Source organism: Camellia sinensis, chromosome 11 (genome assembly GCF_055761805.1).
Source record: "Camellia sinensis isolate YWXY chromosome 11, ASM5576180v1, whole genome shotgun sequence".
In the NCBI taxonomy this organism is placed as follows: Eukaryota; Viridiplantae; Streptophyta; class Magnoliopsida; order Ericales; family Theaceae; genus Camellia; species Camellia sinensis.
The window spans coordinates 12359225-12382372 of record NC_138971.1 but is presented as its reverse complement, the minus strand read 5'-3'; the positions used below and the strand labels follow the sequence as shown (position 1 = coordinate 12382372).

Genomic DNA, 23148 nt, shown 5'->3' with positions numbered 1-23148 from the left:
CCTTCCTAAACAAATACGTAATGTTTGGGCCTATATTCCTGAACTTGGAAGCATGAAAACTTCTATAACCGTTAACAATTTTGACCGTTCAATGTGTTAAGAAATTTTCATGTTCAAACCTGTATTCCCGAACATTAAAATGTAAACTTCTGCAAGTATTAACAATTTTGACTATTCAATGTATTAAGAAATTTTCATGTTCGAACTTGTATTTCTGAACATTACTTATTTGTTCAGGAACGCCATCCAAAACAAATAAGTAATGTTCGGGCCTGTATTCCTCCAAAGGGTTGTTATTGTTACCGTCGGAATATTGCAATTGTTGGAGAAGTGTAGGTAGTCAAATGGTTGCTACTGTTATTGCGGAATATTGTCGTCAAGGAATTTTTAAGATTTTGAGGGTGGATGGGTTTTGAAAGTGGAATAGGTTTTGAAGGTGTGATTTGGAGAAGATGGATGGGTGGTAATGAAGGCGGGTGCTTTGCTTCCATAAACCTTAATTCATGATGTAGTAGTGGGGGTAATTGTAAGATGAAATGTCCCAAAATTAATAATGTCATTTTTAATAATTTTTTTTGAGATTATTATTGTAATAAAAAAAAGTTAAAAACTAATAAGTTCAAAATAATTGATGAGGGGCTCATAATAACACTCATAACACTTTTTATTTTTCTAATTATGATTTAAAAAAACATAAAACTATATCATTTTTTATAAACCAAGGTACATCTAATGCCGGGTATGTTTGGTTTGAGTTTGAGAGATGAGTTTTAGAGATAAAAAGTACGAAAAGTTGTTTGGTTTGGTTTTTTTTAACAGATGTTTTGAAAAATTATTTTGAGAGAGAGTTTTGAAAAAAGTGATTGATTTGATGTGTATGAGAGAGAGATTTGTTTGGAAAACTTGTAAACCAAACAAGTTTTGAGAAATTTTTTTGGGAAAATTTGTTTGGTTTGATTACTTTTGAAAACTTATTTGTAGAAAATTTTTTTCAAAAATTTTTGGGAAACACAAACCAAACAAGGCCTTCCCGTTAACCATTTATCTGATTGAACCGGTTAACCACAGATGGACAGTGATTACCGGTTCGGTTCTGATAACTCTCCTCTGTGAAGCCTATAACCAAACAAGCGTGACTGCCTTAACCGTTGGATCCGAAACCCTAGGGTTTATGCTCTGGGTTTTCCTGCTCTCTCTCTCTCCTCCGCATTCGAATTTCACAGCCGCGGCATTTCGATTCTTTGGCCGCCTCACAATCGCCTCGACTCTTCAACGATCCAACTTCTTCCACGACTCTCAAATCTCAACTTCTTTTGCTTCCTTTCAAACAATACCAAATCAAACTCTTATCAATCTGAAATGCTGTTGATTCTTTCATGTTTCTACAACATTGATTCGATTAGGGCTGGTGGGTAGTTTCTCAATCTTAGAGAAATCCCAGAACATGCTCGCTCTGCGCCAAATTCGCAAATTTGGTACCGCAACCCATGCTATAGCTACTTCCATTGTATCTACTGACACCACCACCAATACTATTGTTCCGAATCGTATTCAAAAGCCCATTACTTTGGATGAACCAGCACTAGTCAAGTTAAAGGCTGAGAGAAACCCAGAAAAGCTATTCCATTTGTTCCAATCCAATGCCCACAATCGTCTTGTGATCGAAAACCGGTTTGCTTTTGAGGATACGGTTTCGCGGTTAGCTGGGGCTGGCAGATTGGATTACATTGAGAAATTACTTGAGCAACAGAAGGCTCTGCCACAAGGTCGGCGCGAAGGTTTTATTGTTAGGATTATAATGTTGTATGGAAAAGCTGGAATGATTAAGCATGCTGTTGATACTTTCTATAATATGCATTTGTATGATTGTCGCAGGACGGTTAAATCTTTTAATGCTGCATTGAAGGTTTTGACACAAACCCGCGATTTAGCAGCGATTGAATCGTTTCTCATGGAGATTCCGTTAAAGTTTGGCATTGAGATAGATATATTTTCTGTTAATATTGTTATTAAGGCATTTTGTGAAATGGGTATATTGAATAAAGCTTATTTGATTATGGTAGAGATGGAAAAGTTGGGAATAAGACCTGATGTGTATACTTACACTACGCTTTTATCAGCATTTTATAAGAATGGTCAGTCTGAGATTGGCAATGGATTGTGGAATCTTATGGTGCTTAAGGGTTGTTTACCTAACCTTGCAACCTTCAATGTAAGGATTCAATTCTTGGTCAGCAGGGGTCGATCGTGGCAAGCTAACAGTTTGATGGGTATGATGAGGTATCTTAGGATAGCTCCTGATGTGGTTACATATAATTTGGTGATCAAAGGCTTTTGCCAAGCTGGATATCTTGAAATGGCCCAAAGGGTTTACTCTGCTTTACATCATGAGGGTCACAAACCCAATTTGAAAATTTACCAGACGTTGATTCATTATCTGTGTAAAGGAGGCGAGTTTGACTTGGCATACACGATGTGTAAAGATAGCATGAGAAATAATTGGTTTCCGAATGTGGATACCATCTGTAAGCTAATTGAAGGCCTGCGGAAGAATGGGGAGCTTGGAAATGCTAGATTTATCATGACATTGGCTAAAAAAAGGGTACCCCCTTTGACTGCAGACCAGTTGGGTGCCTTGAAATCTATACTGTCAAGGGGTTGAATTGGAATGGACTGAAAGGATTAAGGATTTTACAGGAGCTGGTGTTCGTCTTACTAATTCGTTTGTAGATTTGTGGAACTAATTGGATATGCATTTTTTGATGGAGAACCATCCAAATGAAGACATAAATATTTTGCTCCAATAAATTTGACTGCAGTCAGTTAACTCCTCTTCATTAGTTGAGAGTACTAAATGAACATTAGTCGTGAATGTTCTTGTAAGTTATTCTCCAGTCTCTCTCTCTACCCACCCATCGAACATACGCACGCACATGCTCTTGCACATCTGTTTTTTCATATGGATATCTATTAATTAACCTAAGTGGCATGGATGATTCTGTGGAAGAGCCATGTTTGTATCTTGTAAACACTTCTTGGACACTCTTGCACACTTTTGGCACTTTCTGATTGTGTCCATAGTAAGATGAATCCTAGATACTTTACAGACTTTGTACACTTGGCACTTTATAGAACTGTCCCAAATTCTTTGAGATAGGATAATCACACCGTAGCATGTGCAATTATGTTTATGAAAGACCAAAGACATCTGACATTAGTACATATGACCGCTCAAAATTCAAACATAGATTGAGCATTTTTCAAAAGGAAAAGAATATAATTGTCATGAAAAAAATTTGACAAGACATGAGGACAAATTTACATGATGTCATTAGCTACTGTGTCTTTTGTATTTACCGTATTATGTAGTTCCTGTTTAAATTTTTCAAAAATTAATCAAAACTATACGTGCCCTATGAACTTAGCGAAAGGATATATATACACATATGTATGTATCATATAAAAAAAACATGTTTAGATGTTGTTGTATCCTTGCCATGCCAATGCCGTGCTATTTAGAATTTAGTGTCGTTTGTGTGTAGTTGTCATGTACATGTTTTCTGTTCTTCTTTGAAACTTACTTTGCATCCTCAGACTTCTTGGACATGATTTCATATTCTGAATTTAGTTAGATGGGAATGTGTTTCTGAGATTTTTCATTTCTCCTCCCCCCCCCCCCCTTCCCAGTTGCGGCGGTGAAGAACAGAATGGTGAAAGGGAAAGTAGCCAATTCCTCACTTCTGGATATCACTGAACTGTTGCATTTGGTAATATTTTCTTACTGTTTGATCGTTGTTATTTAGGTTAGTGCGTAACTAATTTTGTCTATACATATATCTGTGGTTGCGAAATGAAGTTTTAAACTTGGCTTGCAGATTTGTCGTAGATAAATTCAATAAGGATGACCCGATTTCTGTTCCCAAACTGGCATTTGAGAATGGGAGTTCATAAATGTGATTCATTGATGTTATTGACTTTTATTTTTTATTTTTTTTCTCTTTGGAGGACTCCTTGTTGTCCCATTTATCATGTACTTTTCTTCTTCTGTAATAAAATTTATTTTGTTGGCAATCAAAAAAAAATTATTTTGATTCATTGATGTTTAATACATACCCGCCATAAGATCAAACATAATGTGTCATGAGTATATTCTCATGAACATCAAGGTAGTGCATGAGTCTACTGGACCATTTATATATATTCAATTCAATTTTTAGGTTAGCTTGGTATAGCTGAATTAAGGTGAGGCTTGGTGCTATGTTTCTTCATTCTCCATTCTGTCTGTACTTATTGTCTCTTGACTACATTTCTGTAGTTCTTCAGCTTGCACATTTGATATTCAGAAGTGGGCACCAAATTTTTGTTCAGCTGAATAGATGTTAATTGCTACTTCCTTTTGGAGAAGAAAATATTATTTCTTCAGGGTTGAAGCAGGCACAGGAGGTAGTATCACCCTTCTACTTTCTGCTTTTGAAAAATGTTCCGTTTATCTGATATTTTTTCTACATTTACTGCCAAAGTGTGTAGCTTTTTGAATATGATTGCTCCATCTTGTTTGCAACAGATAGCTACATGGATGATGATTCAATATGGGTGGGGGCCTGATAACAGTCCAACAATTTACCACCATGGTAATGCGGTATGTACCTTGCTCTAAATCCTGTAGTTGTCTTTGTTGCTATTCTAGTTCATGTTGTTGTTCTTGCGTCAAAAAACATGGATTTTGCACCTGGATTAGTGCATCAAAACAGTATATGTATATGGTATGGTGCTGTTAGACTTCTATCAGTGGAAAATTTTCTGTATCTAAGGATTTGATGCACAGATTGGGATAAGTTTTGGTCTAAGGGTGAGTATTACCTTATCACAAAGTTGGACCACAATGATTTTAACAAGCATTTAAGTTTCCTTAGGGTATTCTTTTGATGTGATTGATTTGCTTCATGGATCTATTGTTATTTGCTGGACAAGTTAAATGTTTTTGTTCACTGGCACAGGTGACAGCTTTGAGTATGGGGAACAACGAGTATTGTGGAGATTGCTTGAGTTTGAATCTTGACAGAAATGGTACAGCCGTATAGGTTAGTTGTACATGTATGTTCATTTGAGCTATTAGCAGATTTCTGCTTGAATGATATTGTTATTCTACATATCTCCCAGTTTCTTTTGGAGTAACCCTTTATTGAATTGAAAATTAGACAAACGGATTTTTATTGTGAAAGGGACAAGTCACCCAGTCTTGGTTTTACCATGGCAGTTTTCAAGATTGTTAGGATATTGTGAAATGTGATTTGACAAGTGTTTTTGTTAAATATTTGGGAAATTGTTTTGTAAATTCATGTACAAATGTTACTTTCATTTGTTTGATCCCTAAAAAGGAAAATCCATTAAAAATTATTAGTCAGGTTACTTAATTGTATAATATTTTGGCCAAAGTTTTGTCAAGGAGATTGAGACTAGTTTTGGGTGATACTATGTCCATGATGCAGTGGGCTTTTATTGGGGGCTGACAGATCTTAGATGTGGTATTAGTAGCAAATCAAGTTGTGGACTATAGATTTCAAAGCTTATGGTCATGTGGAGTGGGGTTTCTTTTTGTTTTGGACAAGAAAGGTTTTGGGGAGAAATGAAGGAGATGGATAATGGGTTGACTTTTAAATTGTCAATGGTAAGATTGGGAAGATTTTTAGAGCATCAAGGATTCTTAGGCAAAGATATCCTTTGTTCCCCTTTCTTTTCACATTAGTGGTTAATGTTTTGGGTAGGATGGTGGATAGGGTTAAGCTATGAAGCACGGATACAGACACAAATACGACGATTTCAAAAAAATAGGGACACGAACACGGCGGGGGATACATAATTTTTTTATTTTTTTAAAAATATATCTGTTACATATTTGCTATGTAGATTAATTTTATATTACCAAACAATCAAAATTAATATTAATTTGTATAAAGATCGTTACATTTAAACATTATGAACATATTTTCAATTTATTATAAACATTATATAAAGAAAAAATTAAATTAAAATGTACAATATATATCTAATCATAAAATAAATAAAGAAGAAAGAAGACAAAGAGAATAGATATAATATATTTTAACTAAAATATACAATATCTATATATATAAATATAAATATTTGATCAACTTAGTAGAGAGGAGAGAGAAATGAGATAGACTAGAGAGAGAGAAGACAGAGACCAAAGAGAGGCGAGAGGCAAAACAGAGAGACGAGAGCAGAGAGAGAGACGAGAGAGAAGAGAGACAGAGACGAGAGCTTTACTACTTACTAGGTTGTTCAGTGATGGAGATCGACATCGACTGAGATGGAGTTCAATGGAGATTGAGATGGAGATCAACGGAGGACTTCACTTGATGAACAGGATCCCTTTTCTCTTCTCTCTTTCTTTTCTTCTGATTCTGGATCTTTTCTTCTCTTTCTTCTTCCCGCCATGTCCCGCCGTGTCCCATACCCAAAAAAAAAAAAAAATGGGACACGCCAAATGGCGTGTCCCATACGTGTCCATGCTTCATAGGAGTTAAGGGTGGGGGTTTAGGGGATGGTTTGTTATTTGCAGGGAAGATGTTTGTGTCCTAGGTGTTTTGAAAAGCACACCTAAGCTCTAGCGTAGACAAAAAGTGAGGCAAGGCGAAGCCTTAGCGCCTCATGAAGCCTGGGGTGAAGTGACATGGCAAGGAAAGGCTGAGGCACTTGAGGGGGCTTGTTTCAATCTTAAGTGTGAGGTGTTTGAGGCAGTGGCTTTTTCCTTTAACCAATGATTTGATTTCAACCATTTTTTTTTTTTTTTTGGTAATTAACTTCAGGCGCCTCATTAGTATTCTAAATACCCAAAGACCCAAAAAAAAAAGGCCGATTCATTTCATAACAGAACCCCAAAATCGTAGACCAAGAACTAAACCCCAAAATCGACATCTGGGTCTCCAACGAAAACCAGTTGATGTCAACCCAAGCCAAGTTAACATCTGGCTCTCTCTCTCTCTCCATTGCAAGCAAATTGTGGTAATTATCCTGATCCTTAATAACACACGCTAGAACGAAATAACAAATGATTGCGCAGTTCAAGAAAAAACATTTTGGATTTCTCATTGTTTTGGCTGCAGTTCATATTTCTGAGATATGTCTGGTAATATCCACCTTTAAATTTCAGTAATTGATGCAACTTCTTGCTTGGAAAATTGATATCTCTATCATTGTGGATTCATCAATGCTTTCCAAAGCATGGGAATTTGGTCCACAGAAGTACGTTTTTGGTACTGTCAGTTCCTTTATACACTGCTGCTTTGCTTCCTGGGTGGCTGTGCTTTTTTTCTTTATCTTACCTCTTATTTAGAAGTTGTGTTGGACAATTCTTTGTTCAAATAGCGAGCTAATATCACTAGATTAATCTAGGTATCCTTTTTTATATTATGTGTTTGATACCTCTACATCCCTGGAAAATCAGCAGTGTCTATCATTACAGATGTGTTCGTGCTCCTCAAGATCACATCTGCTCCATTTCGGCACTAAATCAAAGATTTATCTTTTTATGTAGACAAATTGATGATTACTGTTAGATTTGCATAAAAGAAAGAAAAGAAAGAGAAAAAAAAAAGAAGAGAGCACTACTGCTGTATATTATTTCTCAATTCTAAACATATTAGGGTTACACATACATATAATAAAAGACTAAATGAACAAATGACATAACTACCCTTACACACTAATACTTAACACTCCCCTCAAGTTGGTGCAAAGATATCTCTCATGCCCAACTTGCAGTAAATAGGATGGAAAACCTTACTACTAAGACCCTTACTAAAGCCATCAGCCAATTGATCTGCAGACTTCACAAAAGGCATTCATATGAAACTCTTATTCAATTTCTCCTTGATGAAATGTCTGTCGATCTCAATAGGCTTTGTTCTATCATGCATAACAAGATTGTGAGCAATACTAATGGCAGCTTTGTCGTCACAGTACAGTGCCAATGGTTCACTACAAACAAACCCAATATCATTCAACAAGGATTGGAGCCACATCAATTCACATGTACCATGCGCCATAGCCCTGTATTATGCCTCTGCACTAGATCTGGACACCACTGTTTGTTTCTTACTACGCCATGTGACTGAATTCTCCCCCCTTCCCCTAATGCACAGTAACTGGAAGTAGATCACCTGTCATCTATAGAACCAGCCCAATCAGCATCTGTGAATGCCTCCAACCTCAAGTGACCATGATTGGAAAATAAAATCTCTTTTCTTGGAGCAGATTTAAGATACCTCAAAATACGATACACTGCATCCAAATGAGGGGCACGAGGCTTATGCATAAATTGATTCACTTTCCCAACCGCATAGGTAATATCTGGACAAGTGTGGGATAAATATATAAGTCTTCCCACAAGTCGCTGATACCTTTCCTTCTCCACAAGATCACCAACACCACTATAAAGATGGTGATTAGCCTCAATTGGCGAATTAACAGGTCAGTAGCCTAACATGCCAGTTTCCTCAAGAAGATCTAAGACATACTTCCACTGAGAAATAAAGATTCCTTTGTCAGATCTAACAACTTCAATCCCAAGAAAATACCTCAATGAACCAAGGTCTTTAATCTCAAATTCCTTGGCCAACAGCATCTTAAGATGTGTCACTTCTTCCTCATCGTTACCTGTCACAACTATGTCATCCACATATACTATAAGCACAGTTACCTTTTTTGCAGGACGTTTGACAAACATTGTGTGGTCTGCATTGCTTTGCTTATACCCGAACCTCAACATAGCCTTCAGGAATCTATCAAACCAAGCTCGAGGAGACTATTTCAAACCATATAACGCCTTTTTCAACCTACAAACTTTCCCAACTATAAACTGAGATGAGAATCCTGGTGGTATATCCATATATACCTCAACAAATCACCATAGAGAAATGCATTCTTCACATCTCACTGCTGTAAAGGCCATCCCAAATTAGTTGTACATGAGAGAATAGCTCGAATGGAGTTCATCTTTGCCACAAGAGCAAAGGTTTCTTGGTAATCAATTCCATATTTCTAAGTAAATCCCCTGGCCACTAATCGTACTTTGTACCGTTCAATTGTTCTATCTACTTTCTGCTTGATGGTGAACACCCACTTACACCCTACAAGCTTTTTTCTACTAGGAAGAGAAACTAACTCCCCCCAAGTGTTATTCTTGCTTAGAGCTTGCATCTCTTCTACCATTGCTCATTTCCACTTAGGATCATTGATAGCTTCTGTCCAACCCTAGGGAATACATGCAAAAGACAAAGACGAAACAAAAGCACGATATGTAGAAGACAATGAATCATATGACACAAATTTAGAAATAGGGTGTTGAGTACAAGCCCTAACCCCCTTTCTAAGAGATAGGAAGACTCGAATCATTGACAACAGGACTCTTAACTACAGGTAGAGGAATAAACTGAGATGCATTACCTGGAACTGGCATGAGGGATGATGATGGGTTTGGTGGCACAAGGGAAGCTTGCTCTTTCGGACGCCGAGAATAAGTCTTAAGATCAACCATGTCCAAACGACCACTAATGTTAGGCTCCACATCAAGAGAACTATTAGGCTCCCCCTCACCACAAATAATAGTCCGCTGATTAGGAAGGAAAAAAGACAACTCGTGTTGATAGGCCATCTCTTCATCCGCAATCTCATCCATACCACTACTACTCTCCCCCCAGAGGAGATGGCGGAGAAGGAAAGAAGGACACAAATTCACGGAAAGTGACATCCATACTAATATACACTTTGCGAGTGTGAGGATCATAGCATTTGTAACCCTTCCGAGTAGCAGAATAACCAATAAAGACACAACGCACAGCCTTAGGATCGAGTTTTCCACGAGTACAAGGTTGCAAATGAACAAAACAGACACACCCAAACACCCGAGGAGAAAGAGAAGAGGTGGGAACAGGAAGCAGTTGAAGAGGAATCTGGAATTGGAGGACGCTGGAAGGCATACGGTTGATAAGGTAAGTAGCGGTAAGGACAACATAACCCCAAAATAACTTAGGAGCATTCATGGTAAACAAGAGAGAGCGAGCAACTTCAAGAAGGTGGCCATTCTTGCATTCGGCAACCCCATTCTGCTGAGGAGTACCAACACAATTAGTCTAATAAAGGATGCCATGCTCCTCTAGGTATGCTCGAAAAACACCATCAACATACTCAGTCCCATTATTACTACGAAGAATTTTGATTTGAGCATTAAAAATATTGGTCACCATTTTATGAAAAGTTTGGAAACAAGAAAAAACTTCACTCTTAGTTCGAAGCAAGCAAATCCAAGTCACACAGGAAAAACAATCAATAAATATAACAAACCATCGATACCCAGAAGTAGAAACCACAAGGGAAGGGCCCCACACATCGGTATGAATAAGCATAAAAGGAAAAGTACTTTTATTAATTGAAGGGTAACAAGTGCGTTTATGCTTTGCAAGTTCACAAGCATCACAACCAAAAATACTCCTAGGACAATCACAAACTAAAGAAGGAAAAAGTTTCTCTAAAATACTAGAGGAAGGATGACCCAAACGGCGATGCCGCTGATGAAGGAGAGAAAGAGAAGAGCCAGTAGTGCACTTGAGAGCTTGAGATGGGACGATAGGAGGAATGGCATCTAGAAAGTACAGCCCACCTTGTGCGCTACCATTGCCAATCGTTTTCTCCGTAGCCAGGTCCTGAAAGACATAATGAGTAGGAAAAAAATGTCACTGAGCAATTTAGAAAAGTAAGACTACTAACAGAAAGGAGGTTGGTGGAAAAAGTAGGAACATGAAGCACAAATTAAAGGGAAAGGAAAGATGAACAATGAACCGAACCCTTGCCAGAGACAGAGGATAAAGTGCCATCAGCCACTCGAACCTTGTCTCGACTAGAATAAGGAGAATAAGAATAGAAAAGACTAGAGGCACCTATCATGTGGTCGGTAGCACCGGAATCAATAATCCAAGAAGGCAATGATAAGGTACTAAGAGCACTAGCAGGAATACCTGTGTTGGCAAAATTGGAAGAAGTAGAAGTGGAAGAAGCTGTGGTAAGAAAGTCAAGTCGAGCCATCAAACGCTTGAGAGTGTGTAACTCATCCTGGGAAAGAGTGCTAGGCTTAGAAGGACTCACGGCAATCTCAGACACGTGCTTGGGGTCGAGTTGTACTACCACGACCTCGACCCTGAGAAGGGCGACCATTCAGTTTCCAACAATGCTCTTGATCATGTCTGTCTTTCCCACTATATCACACTTCAAGCGATCTCGATCAACCAGTGTACCCTGACTCCCAGACTGAATCGGACTAGGCTAAGGAGCCCGAGTAGGAGGCTCAACGGATAAAGCAGAACGATCCTGAATAGAGGAATGCACCATAGCACTATGGCGACTCTCTTCTTGTTGCACAAAGGCATAAGCCTCGTGTAGGGTAGGAAAAGAAGAACGACCTAACACCTGAACGCACATTTGATTATACTCCAAGTTCAAGCCAGCAAGAAAGTCATATGCATGCTCTTTCTCCACGGTTTGCTGAAACAATGTGGCATCCCAAGAGCAGACAGCCTGGAAGCTTTGGTAATAGTCTAGTTCTTGCCACAAACTACTCAACTCAAGCATAGTACACTGCGAGTGATCTATTTTTCTGATTTAAGCTTTGAAGCTTCTTTGTCAACTCATATGCCTGCGCATCATTACCTTGTTGGGAGTACATTTGTGCTGCAGCTGTCCAAATCTTATGAGCAGTATCTAATCAGAGGAAACTCCAACTAGTAGTGGGCTGCATAGAGTTGATTGGCCAAGTCATAACAAGAGCATTTTCAGAAATCCATTGAGTATGGAGTGAGTCATCACCATCCGGTAGGAGAAGAGAACCTGTAATGTAGCCAGTCAAACAATGAGCAGCAATAGCAAGATTACAAGAGCATGACCAAATCAAATAGTTGGAACCATCCAATTTATCGAGACTAATTTGAAGAGAGGGATTGTCGGTAAGAGTCATAACACGATGGAGGCCACCCTCATCACTAATTGTATCCTTAGTCTCACCCTCAGCCATTGAAGATTAAATTCGCACAATAGAAAAACAAATACCAACCCAAAACAGCAAAAACAAATAGAGGCAAATCCACAAACTCAACTTAGGGACAAAAGTTACCTCTAGAGACAAAAACAAAGCCGAAACAGGGGCTGGAGATTCCAAAACCAGTCAGAAACTGAGAGAAAACGTGCTAAAATTGAGAAAAATCGACAAAAATAGAGTGGAACCTTGCCAAATCATCAAAACCAGGTCTCCCAACCCTAAGACAGTCCCAGTCGGCTCCCAAGGTAGGAGGAAGGAAAAAATCAGCCAAAAACAAGCCCCAGCAGAGACTTCCAAAAAACCAATCAGTTTTTTCAAAAATCAACAAAAATTGAAAAAACACTCAAAAACTCATCAAAAAATTAAAATAAAAATTTAGGGTGAAAACCCATCAAATTTCGACCACGAAGGAATTTTTTTTTTTTTTTTTTTTTTTTGTGTACAAGGAAGAACGAAAGAAACAAGAAACAAGAGAAGAATCTTCAAGGAGGAAGATGAAGCTCTGATACCATGTTAGAGTTGCATAAAAGAAAGAAAAGAAATAGAGGAAGAAAAGAGAGAGCACTACTGCTGTATATTATTTCTCAATTCTAAACATATTAGGGTTACACATACTTATAATAAAAGACTAAAGGAACAAATGATATACCTACCCTTACACACTAATACTTAACAATTACTTAAGTTAATTACTCCCTCTGGCCCTTCCCCATTCTTTCTATATTGAGAATATGCTATGCATAGTGATGCGTTTGAAATCCAATGCGAAAACTTAGGTTGTGTTTGGTTTAGTTTTGAAATTAGTTTTCAAGAATAGTTTTTAACTTAGTTTTCAAAAGAGTTTTTAAAATTCAAAACTTGTTTGGTTATGAGTTTTCAAAAGAATTTTAGAAAATTGAATTCAAAATTTGTTTGGTTAAAAGTTTTCAAAACTCAATTTTGAGTTTTTTGGGTCTTGCGTTTTTTTGTCTTGTAGTCAAAAAATTTGTTCAAAACCCAATGTCACATTTGTTTACTTCTTTCATATACATAATCTAACTATACTTTTTAGATGTATCTAATCTAATTTATACGGCGGAGTTTCACTCTAGATTTACTATTTTTTATGAACGTTTTAGAAATTTTAACATATATTTTCTAGTTTTATAGCTACTCAAGCTATATACATTTAAATCGCTTCACTAATTTTTATGAACGTTTTAGAAATTTTAACATATCTTTTCTAGTTTTATATATACTCAAGCTACATACATTTAAGTCGTTTCACATTTATGAAAAACTTTTATAGAATTATTGAATGATGACAAATATACAAAAAAAAAAAAAAAAATCACCCAGTTTAAAAACTAATACAAGTTTAATGTGTTATGTATTAATTAAATTTGTTTTGATTTCTTCACATTTTGTTTACTATTTAAATATATGTGCATACATCTAAAACATAAAAAATTATTTGACTAATACCTGAAAACCAGACAAAATATATTTGAATTATATTGCGTGAAAAAGAGTTTTGGGTTTCAAAAAGAGTTTTCAAAACCCAAAACTTGTTTGGTTTTGGGTTTTGAGTTTTGGGTTTTGAAAAATAGATTTGAATTATATTGTGTGAAAATCCAAAACCAACCAAGTTTTGGTTTTTGGGTTTTGAAATATAGTTTCAAAAATGCAACCAAACAGTACCTTAGGTTTTAAAACCTTTTAGGATCATTAGTTTATGTGGCTGGTACTTTTTTCCTTTATCTTTCCTCTTATTTAGAAGAGTCGTGTTCAATAATCCTTTGTTCAAATGGCAAGCTAATATCACCAGACTAATCTAGGTATCCTCCATTATATTCTGTGGTTGATACCTCTACATGTCTGGAAAATCAACAGTGTCTATCGTTACAGATGTGTTCATGCTCCTCAAGATCACATCTGCTCCATTTAGGCACCAAATATTAAAGATTTATCTGGACAGATTGATGATTACTTAAGTTAATCACTCCCTCTGGCCCTCACCCTTTCTTTCTATATAGAGAATACGCTATACATAGTTATGCCTTCGAAATCCAACGAGAAAGCTTAGGTTTTAAAACCTTTTAGGATCATTTATATGTTTTTATGTCTTTCTAGCAAGAAAGATGAGAAACACAACTTTGTGGCTCTTGTTGGTAGCCATTTGAGGAGACTCTCAATCTTGGATTCAAAAATCCAAAACTTGAATGCTTCTTTGTAGAATATTGTTCTTGGATCTTCACCTTCAAGAGCTAAACTTGGATCTTTGATGAACACCTTGAAGTCTTCATTCCAATATGTTGTGACAGCATGTTCGTGTCATGTCACTTGTTTGTGTCCATGTTTCTTTGCTTATCTAGATTTTGATCAAAGCAAACGATTTAAAAACCTGATCTAATTGCTTGAGTCTACAAATAGACCTGCACAACTTGTAAACTTTGTGATCTTGACCTTTAGCTAAAAAACATGGCATGTGGACCTTTCATTTGGATAACCAAACTAAGCCTTGTCGGGTGGAATATTTTTTCACCTAGATGTGGAGAAACGCCTGACGGGTGGAGAAGAAGTGTTCTAATTCTCATGTACAAAAGGATTTTGTTAACGTAAGCCTTTAGTGCACATGTTAAGTAGCTTAAAAAGAATGTACGTTTTGCATAAAAGTGAATGCAATAAAGAATGTACAATCTTTATAAGCTTTCTTAGCATGTGTCCTAAGGGCATATGTTAACAAGACCTATAAAAATAAACAAATATCTAAAATTGAAACAACTGTAAAAGCGTTTAGTTGATGAGTTATACAATGAACTTGTGAGTGACTGACGATCACCTAAGAGTTACAACAACAATGTCAAAGAATGAATTTGGATTTATACTTGGTAACTATGCAGGCAATTTATTTATTAAGAGTATTAGTAGAAAAGTAAGGAGATATAATAAGAGAGATCTTCATATGGTTTTTTTATCACCAGACTAATCCAGGTATCCTCCTTTATATTCTGTGGTTGATACCTCTACATGTCTGGAAAATCAACAGTGTCTATTGTTACAGATGTGTTCATGCTCCTCAAGATCACATCTGCTCCATTTAGGCACTAAATGTTAAAAGATTGATCTTTTTATGTAGGCAAATTGATGATTAACTTATGTTAATCACTCCCTCCAGCCCTGCCCCTTTATTTCTATAACTGATAACATGTTATATATAGTGTTGCATTCGAAGTCCAATGTGAAAGCTAGGTTTTAAAACATTTTAGGATCATTAGCTTATGTGTTCATGTTGTTCTAGCAAGAAAGATGAGAAACACAACTTTGTGGCTCTTGTTGGTAGCCATTTGATGAGACTGTCTCAATCCTGGTTTCAAGAATCAAAATCTTGAATGCTTCTTTGTAGAATCTTGTTCTTGGATCTTCAACTTCAAGAACTAGACTTGGCTCTTGATGAAGAACTCCTGAAGTCTTCATTCCAAAATGTCAATGCCCTACATTTTATGAAAGTTGCTGGTGACGGCATGTTTGTGTCCATGTTTCTTAGCTCATCCAGATTTTGATAAAGCCAAACGATTTAAAAACCTTATTTAATTGCTTAAGTCTACAAATGGACCTGAACAACTTGTAAACTTTGTGATCTTGACCTTAAGCTAAAAATCATGGCATGTGGACATTTCATTTGGATAACCAAACTAAGCCTTGTAGGGTGGAATATTTTTTCACCTAGATGTGGAGAAACGCCTGACGGGTGGAGAAGAAGTGTTTTAATTCTCATGTATAAAAATAGGATTTTGTTAACATGTGCCCTTAGTGCACATGTTAAGTAACTTAAAAAGAATATACGTTTTGCATAAAAGTGAATGCAATAAAGAATGTACAATCTTTTTAAGCTTTCTTAACATGTGCCCAAAGGGCACATGTTAACAAAACCTATAAAAATAAAACAAATATCTAAAATTGATACAACTGTAAAAACATTAAGTTGATGAGTTATACAATGAACTTGTGAGTGACTGACGATCGCCTAAGAGTTACAACAACATGGTCAAAAAATTAATTTGGATTTATACTTGGTAACCATGCAAGCAATTTATTTATTAAGAGTATTAGTAGAAAAGTACAAAGATATAATAAGGCCTCGTTTGGGATGCTACCTTTTTAGTCAATTAGCCAAAAAGTTATTAAATTAGCCAATTAGCCAATTAGTCATACTAAAAAGTAAACAATTACGGCTTCTCTCTACTTTTTGCACAGCTTTTCGTAATTAGTCAAAAAGTCATCCCAAACATACAAGTTTTTTTACCTACCTTTTTAGCCAATTAGCCAAAAAGTTACTAAATTAGCTTGTTCCCAAACGAGGCCTAAGAGAGATCTTCATATGATTTTTTATCACCAGACTAATCCAAGTATCGTCCTTTATATTCTGTGGTTGATACCTCTACATGTCTGGAAAATCAACAGTGTCTATCGTTACAGATGTGTTCATGCTCCTCAAGATCACATCTGCTCCATTTAGGCACTAAATGTTAAAAGATTGATCTTTTTATGTAGGCATATTGATGATTAACTTTTGTTAATCACTCCCTCCAGCCCTGCCCCTTTCTTTCTGTATCTGATAATATGTTATATTTAGTGTTGCGTTCGAAATCCAATGTGAAAGCTAGGTTTTAAAACATTCTAGGATCACCAGCTTATGTGTTCATGTTGTTCTAGCAAGAAAGATGAGAAACAGAACTTTGTGGCTCTTGTTGGTAGCCATTTGATGAGACTGTCTCAATCTTGAATTCAAGAATCAAAATCTTGAATGCTTCTTTGTAGAATCTTGTTCTTGGATCTTCAACTTCAAGAACTAGACTTGGCTCTTGATGAAGAACTCCTGAAGTCTTCATTCCAAAATGTCAATGCCCTACATTTTATGAAAGTTGTTGGTGACGGCATGTTTGTGTCCATGTTTCTTAGCTCATCCAGATTTTGATAAAACCAAACGATTTAAAAACCTTACTTAATTGTTTAAGTCTACAAATGGACCTGCACAACTTGTTAACTTTGTGCTCTTGGCCTTTAGCTATAAAATCATGGCATGTGGACCTTTCATCTAGATAACCAAAACTAAGCCTTGTCGGGTGGAATATTTTTTCACCTAGATGTGGAGAAATGCCTGACGGGTGGAGAAGTGTTCTAATTCTCATGTATAAAAATAGGATTTTGTTAATGTGTGCCCTTAAGGCACATGTTAAGTAGCTTAAAAAGAATGTGCGTTTTGCATAAAAGAGAGTGCAATAAAGAATGTACAATCTTTTTAAGTTTTCTTAACATGTGCCTTAAGGGTAGACGTTAACAAAACACACAAAAATAACACATATATCTAAAATTGAAACTATTATAAAAGTATTAAGTTGATGAGTTATACAATTGTGAGTGTGACTAACCGTCGCCTAAGAGTTACAATAACAATGTCAAAGAATCAATTTGGATCATATGGATGCAATTTATTTATTAAGAATATTAATAGAAAAGTAGAGAGAAAATGAGAGAGATCTTTGTAAGGTTTTTATAGACATAGAAGTTAGAACAAGATCACGATAGAGTGCATAGAGATATAATATGGTTAGTGTGACCAAAGGGTGTATTGATGCAATAAGGGACATGCATGATGGGGTCATGACTATGATTAGATCATCTATTGGGGATTTCAATTACCCTATGATTACATCAAGGATCAACTTAATGTTCTTAATTATTTACCTCAATTATGGATAAATTAACTAAACACATTCAGGACATCCCATGGTGCATATTGTTCGCAAATGATATTATTTTAGTGGATGAAACTAGGCGACCAATTAACACTAATGTAGAGATCTAGAGAGAAACACTCAAGGGTTTTAAAATTAGTAGGACTAAAACTGAATATATGGAATGTAACTTTTGTAACAAATAATGGAGAATAAATATTGAAAGCCAAAAGATAACAAAAAATGACACCTAAGTGGTACCCATTATTAATTAAGCCTGAGCATAAAAATAAAAAATCGCAAACCAATCTAATCCTGACCAAACCACATGGTTTGGTTTTCTCAATGCACGGTTTGGTCCCGATTCTTAAAATAGGTGAACCGCACTTTATAGTTTGGCCCGTGATTTTATTGTTACAGATCCAATTTGGAACCAAACAGTACCATTTAGATATATATATATATATATATATAATTTGTTACCTATCAAAAAACTCAAATATCTAATTAATATTATATATGTGTGTGTGTGTGTAGGTTGTAACCCTCTACCCTTATAAGCGTTTTCTTGTATAGTAGTGGAACTATTTCTAAACAATTATTTAAACAATTCTTAGGTCGTGAATAATATTTTGTGATCATGTTGTGAATGATGACAAAGTTTCGAAAAAATTGTGGTTCCAAACTAAACCGAACTGTACCAGAATTTACTGGTTCAATTTCATTTGGTTCCAAGATTTTCATGTTTTGGTTTGGCTTGGTTCTAAATTTTATGAAACCGTAAGTAATGGTTTGATCCTCGATTTGCTCCTAAACCAAACCAAACCAATCCGAACTATGCTCACCCCATCATTAATGGGTGTCTGAGGGAGGGGGGGGGGGGTTTAGGTTTGATTATTATTAAAGATGGAGAGATTGGAGATGATTTGATCCATACAATTAAAGTAGGTTGGCTTAAAGTAGTGGCGAAGGAGTTATTCTAGCATATTATGTGATCGATGAACTCTAACAAAGTTTTCTTTAAATAGGATTGTAGCCCTTGATAGAGCAAAATTGTATAGAAGGATTTATGTAGCCGACTCCACTTGATTGTGAGACAAAGCTTTGTTTGGTTTGGTAATTAAACATCCAATGATATAGTATATATTTTTTTAAATTGATAATGTCAAAATACATTTCAAAGAGCATTATGACCCATTTTTTAACATTTTGCCTTTCCAAAACTCCAACTCTCCTTTTCTCTTAAGGAAACTTGTAAGGAAATACATGGGGAAAAAATGGTAAAGCTTTGGATTGCTAAATTCACCGTTTGGAATGAAGGTGAAACATATTTTGGAACATGCATTTCAAAACGTAAATCACTAAGGTATTACCGTTTTCTGGTAACACTAGTTTGACCAAATAGGAACTCAGGTTTGTGTCAGTCATGCTGATTACAATATAATTCATATTTTTGGAAACTATTGGTTCCAACAAAAAATATTTTTGAGTGCACAATTCTTTGCATGTTCTTTGGAGCATTTGGTGACATATTTTTGGAAATTATATTTTGTTATAATTTGTATTGGACAGTTGTACATGAATGAAAATGGCTTGAAAATCTAACCCTTTTCGTTCACGTGTTTTGGAAAATATGGTTGTACATGTATCTAACTACTTGCTTCATAGCGATTTCAGGGTCTGCTATTAGTGGTCCTATTCGGGAGGAGTATGCTGATTTGTGGCCAAGGATTGCTGGTGCCACTGATTCTACTGAAAGTTTAAGTCACAACTGAAATTGAATGAACTAGTAATTCAATTGATTTGACTTCTTTCACTGAAAGTTTCCTATTAGAAGGGATTCACACCTACCATAAACTCCCAGTCGCAAACTTCCTTTACATTTTATTTAAAACCAAGCAGTCAATAGCCCTTCTGGCAAGCTAGTCTTACCTACCTCATCTATCAATATGCATTTCTATCCACCCTGTAGCGAATGATATTGTCTAAGTTTTCATTGCTTGGTGTGGAGGCCCTATGGATGTAAGTTTGATATTTATTGTCACTATATTTGTTGTTTTAGATTGGGATGTAGAAAATACATTATTGAACTTGAAAGGTGTTGAGATGTAGGTCTCAGTGGCCTTATTTTTTAGTTTGCATCAAGAAGTTATTGTTCATTTTTGGCAATGATCTGCTTGTTGGATGTTCAAAGTTTGAAGTATTTAGAATTGTTTTTAGTTTGTCATCGGTTTATTGTTGGCAAATCTTGGTTTGCAAAGAGTTCTAGGATGACATTCTTATCTTTTAATCTTATTCATGTTCTGAAAATGTGTTCGAAAAAAAAAAAAAGAAAAAAAAAGAAGATATCTGCTGATTTTATTAGTCTTGGCAATAAATAGATATATTTGTTGTCTTATGTTTCCCTTCAACTATAGGGCTGTTCGAAAGACCTGCCCAAGCCTGATTGGCAGCCTGAACTTGTGCTTGAGTCTAACTCTAGCATAATTTATCAATTTGAGTGATGCCTTCCCCAAATTAAATTTGAGCTTCAGATTTTTGTTTGAGCTTTCACCAAATTCAAAAATATAATATTGATTGAAGTTCTTAAAAAAATTGAACTAGGCTAACATATTGTTAATTTTAAACTATATATGTTTCCTGGTAAATTATAAATACATTCTACAAGATTTGATTAAAATATAAATTGATTTTATAATTTTAAAAATTACATCTTGTTCTTTCAAATTTTTAATTACATAACAAATGCCCCTTTCATTAATAAATTAACAATTCTAATAATTTGATTATTGTATAAGAAAGGAGTTAGATTTTTTTTTTTTTTAGTAAATTATGTTAAATATAAAATTTTGACAATAAAATATTTATAATTTTCATAATCACAAGAAACAATTCGTATTTTAAGTAAATTTTAACAATTGTATTTGTAAATTACCCTTTTTTTTCTAAAAAAAATGCACGGGAACAACACCATTATATTAGCCAATATGAGCACAATAACAAGCCCATATTTATACATACACATTCTTAATTCCATTGGAAATTCCAGGACAACCCTATATTCTTTTATATGATTCCATGCTCGAATTCAAATACCAAAACTTCGAGTCCCTCTATACCATGGATTGTGTACAAACTATAATGAAACTTCTGAAATGTGAGGGGGAATCTCAGGTAAAAAATACAAAAAGACGAAGGTAGAGAAGGTGAAACAACACCACCACACTATAGAAGGTATGGCTGGCTCAAAACCAGGGCTTCGCAAAAGTGATTGTCGGATCAAATTCTCAAGAGGTTTTGAAACTGATTTACCAAGGAGATGCAATGCATCTGGTCTTCAGTGCTTCAAACTCTTTATCTTGCTGGACCGGGCTTGTTAATGCTGCATAATCACGGTGGATTCAGGATGCAGATGGTGGCTCAGGCTCTCCTTGGATGCTTTGCAACAGAGTCTCTGTCTCTCAACCCTGTAAAGATAATCTCTCCTTGCTCAATAATGTCGATGTAATGACTTGAATGTCTCAACAACTGAAGCGTTCAACTAATCTATCTGTTCAAAAATGTCGATGTAATGACTTGAATATGTCTCAACAACTAAAGCTTTCGGCCTACATTTCAACCCTGAAATCTTAGTTTGCTGCATTTAAAAGAGCAGCTCCCGGCACACTCCCATTTTCAAGAATGCTGCTAAACACAGGCTGCACGTAGTCAAAATACACAAATTTTCTGATGAGAAACTGTAAACATCAATTGTGAAGACAATATAACTAGAGTTCTTATTAAAAATTACAAGCAAATAGCAAGTTTTTCCACATATATCAGTATTTCCAAACTGTTGCCAAATTTTCAGTCTAATCAATTACAATTGTAGAATGTACAATATGCTTCTTCATTTTGCTCTCAAATGGGTGTAAGCATTTCTTAATTGTAGAATTTTTTAAACGAGCATATTAATTGTCTTCTTTATTTTGCCCCTCTACATATAAGGTCTGCATTCCTAGAAAGCCTATGAGATAGAGGTCAGCCTTTCAAATGCCCCCTTACCATTTCTAAGAAGCCCTTTATGGGCAGGGGGCTGGACCAACATATGATCAAACAATAGTGAACGAAGTCATGAACATATGATCGAACAATAGTGAATGAAGCCCTTTCAAAAGGTTACAAACACTTTCAATGAATTTTTTTTTAATAAAAAAAGAATCTAATACTTCAGTATAATTGAAGACTTGGCTCCAAAACTCATTCAAAAAAAACCAATTGTCAGTCTGCAATTATTTTTTTGTTTTTTTGTTTTTTTTTTTAAACTTTTCGAGATAACTATTTAGATCAGAGAAAACTTGAGCTTCATCTTTATGCTTATGATTGTCTTGTGTTTTCCTTTATCTGACCAGTACAGATTATAATCAATTGTTTTCTTTATTTTTCGTTACTTTTTCCCCCCTTTTCAGGATACTCTGATATAAGCTTTTCTAATGAGTCAAATCAAAGGTACAAATACTCGAGAGAGAATGCTCAGCATTAACATTATAGCACTATCACAAATTAAAATTTTAAATCCAATAGTTTCAACTAATGACCATTTCATATCACCTTATGCCATAATGATTTAGTAATTAGACTAGTCATAAACATTTGACAAACAGTACCTCTTCATGAACATTTGAAAGGAAAAATGGTTCTTTCTCCGGAATCCCACTATTTGCTGCAAAAATTCTTTCTAAATCCTGCTAGACAACGAAAAGTAAATTTTGAAGAAATGCAAGTGTGTCAAAGAGTATCAAATGAGACTAATAGTAATGACACTTTTAACTTATCAAAGAAATCATGTCTTCCACATTGCATGGCACTAAAAGTGAAATAACAAAGTACAAACAATTCCTTGATTCCTTGGCTTGTAGCCATAGTTGTCAAATCAACAATTATATCATGAATTGCATTCCTAATTTTGCAATTCGAATTGAATAGGGAATGGTAAATTCAACACAAACTATTAAAAATAAATAAATAAATAAATAAATAAAATAAAATCTATTAATCAATCATATATATGAAAAAATAAAATAAATTGATTTTGGCACATGATATACAATAGGTCATATATAAGGATGTGATTACACTGTCTAATTGGAAAGGCATTGCCTTTATAGCAAGAAATGTAGCCTCAAATCCCACCAACCATAAAATTATTTTAAAAACATAATTTATTCCATCTTGAGATTCCCAAAAATGGAACTAGAAACTCTACATAGAGTATAATAAGATGAAAGAATAAGAATTACACTTACTTTACAACCTAAAACATTTAAAATGTGTGTATGTTTA

At 35.4% G+C, this 23148-nt stretch overlaps 2 protein-coding genes across 13 annotated transcripts in view; one reads left to right on the top strand and one right to left on the bottom strand.

Annotated features, from left to right (window-relative positions):
• The first annotated feature begins 1032 nt into the window (after positions 1-1032).
• On the top strand, positions 1033-19995 carry LOC114317463 (Tetratricopeptide repeat (TPR)-like superfamily protein). 11 transcript variants are annotated; one of them, XM_082893602.1, is made up of 7 exons: positions 1125-2879; positions 3688-3767; positions 4316-4443; positions 4565-4639; positions 4998-5081; positions 7175-7266; positions 19504-19995. In XM_082893602.1, the coding sequence occupies exon 1, from the start codon at positions 1445-1447 to the stop codon at positions 2660-2662; it is 1218 nt and encodes a 405-aa protein (XP_082749728.1). In that variant the 5' UTR covers positions 1125-1444; the 3' UTR covers positions 2663-2879; positions 3688-3767; positions 4316-4443; positions 4565-4639; positions 4998-5081; positions 7175-7266; positions 19504-19995. The 11 variants fall into 11 exon arrangements, 9 of the variants coding, with proteins under 9 accessions (XP_082749730.1, XP_028119994.2, XP_028119992.2 ...); XR_014343578.1 differs by lacking the exon at positions 7175-7266 and having other exon boundaries at positions 1148-1766; positions 1876-2879; XR_014343579.1 differs by lacking the exon at positions 7175-7266 and having other exon boundaries at positions 1151-1766; positions 1876-2879; positions 4324-4443.
• Positions 19996-20730: 735 nt separating this feature from the next.
• EMB2458 (FtsH extracellular protease family) overlaps positions 20731-23148 on the bottom strand; it is a 34300-nt gene continuing 31882 nt past the window's right edge. Inside the window, exons 18-19 of one of the 2 annotated variants that reach the window (XM_028264190.2) lie at positions 22473-22550; positions 20731-21524 (exon numbers count right to left, since the gene is read on the bottom strand). In XM_028264190.2, the coding sequence (XP_028119991.2) occupies positions 21456-21524; positions 22473-22550 (147 nt within the window). In that variant the 3' untranslated portion in view covers positions 20731-21455. Of the gene's footprint in view, positions 21525-22472; positions 22554-23148 lie in introns of both variants that reach the window. The other variant, XM_028264188.2, reaches the window with a different exon arrangement.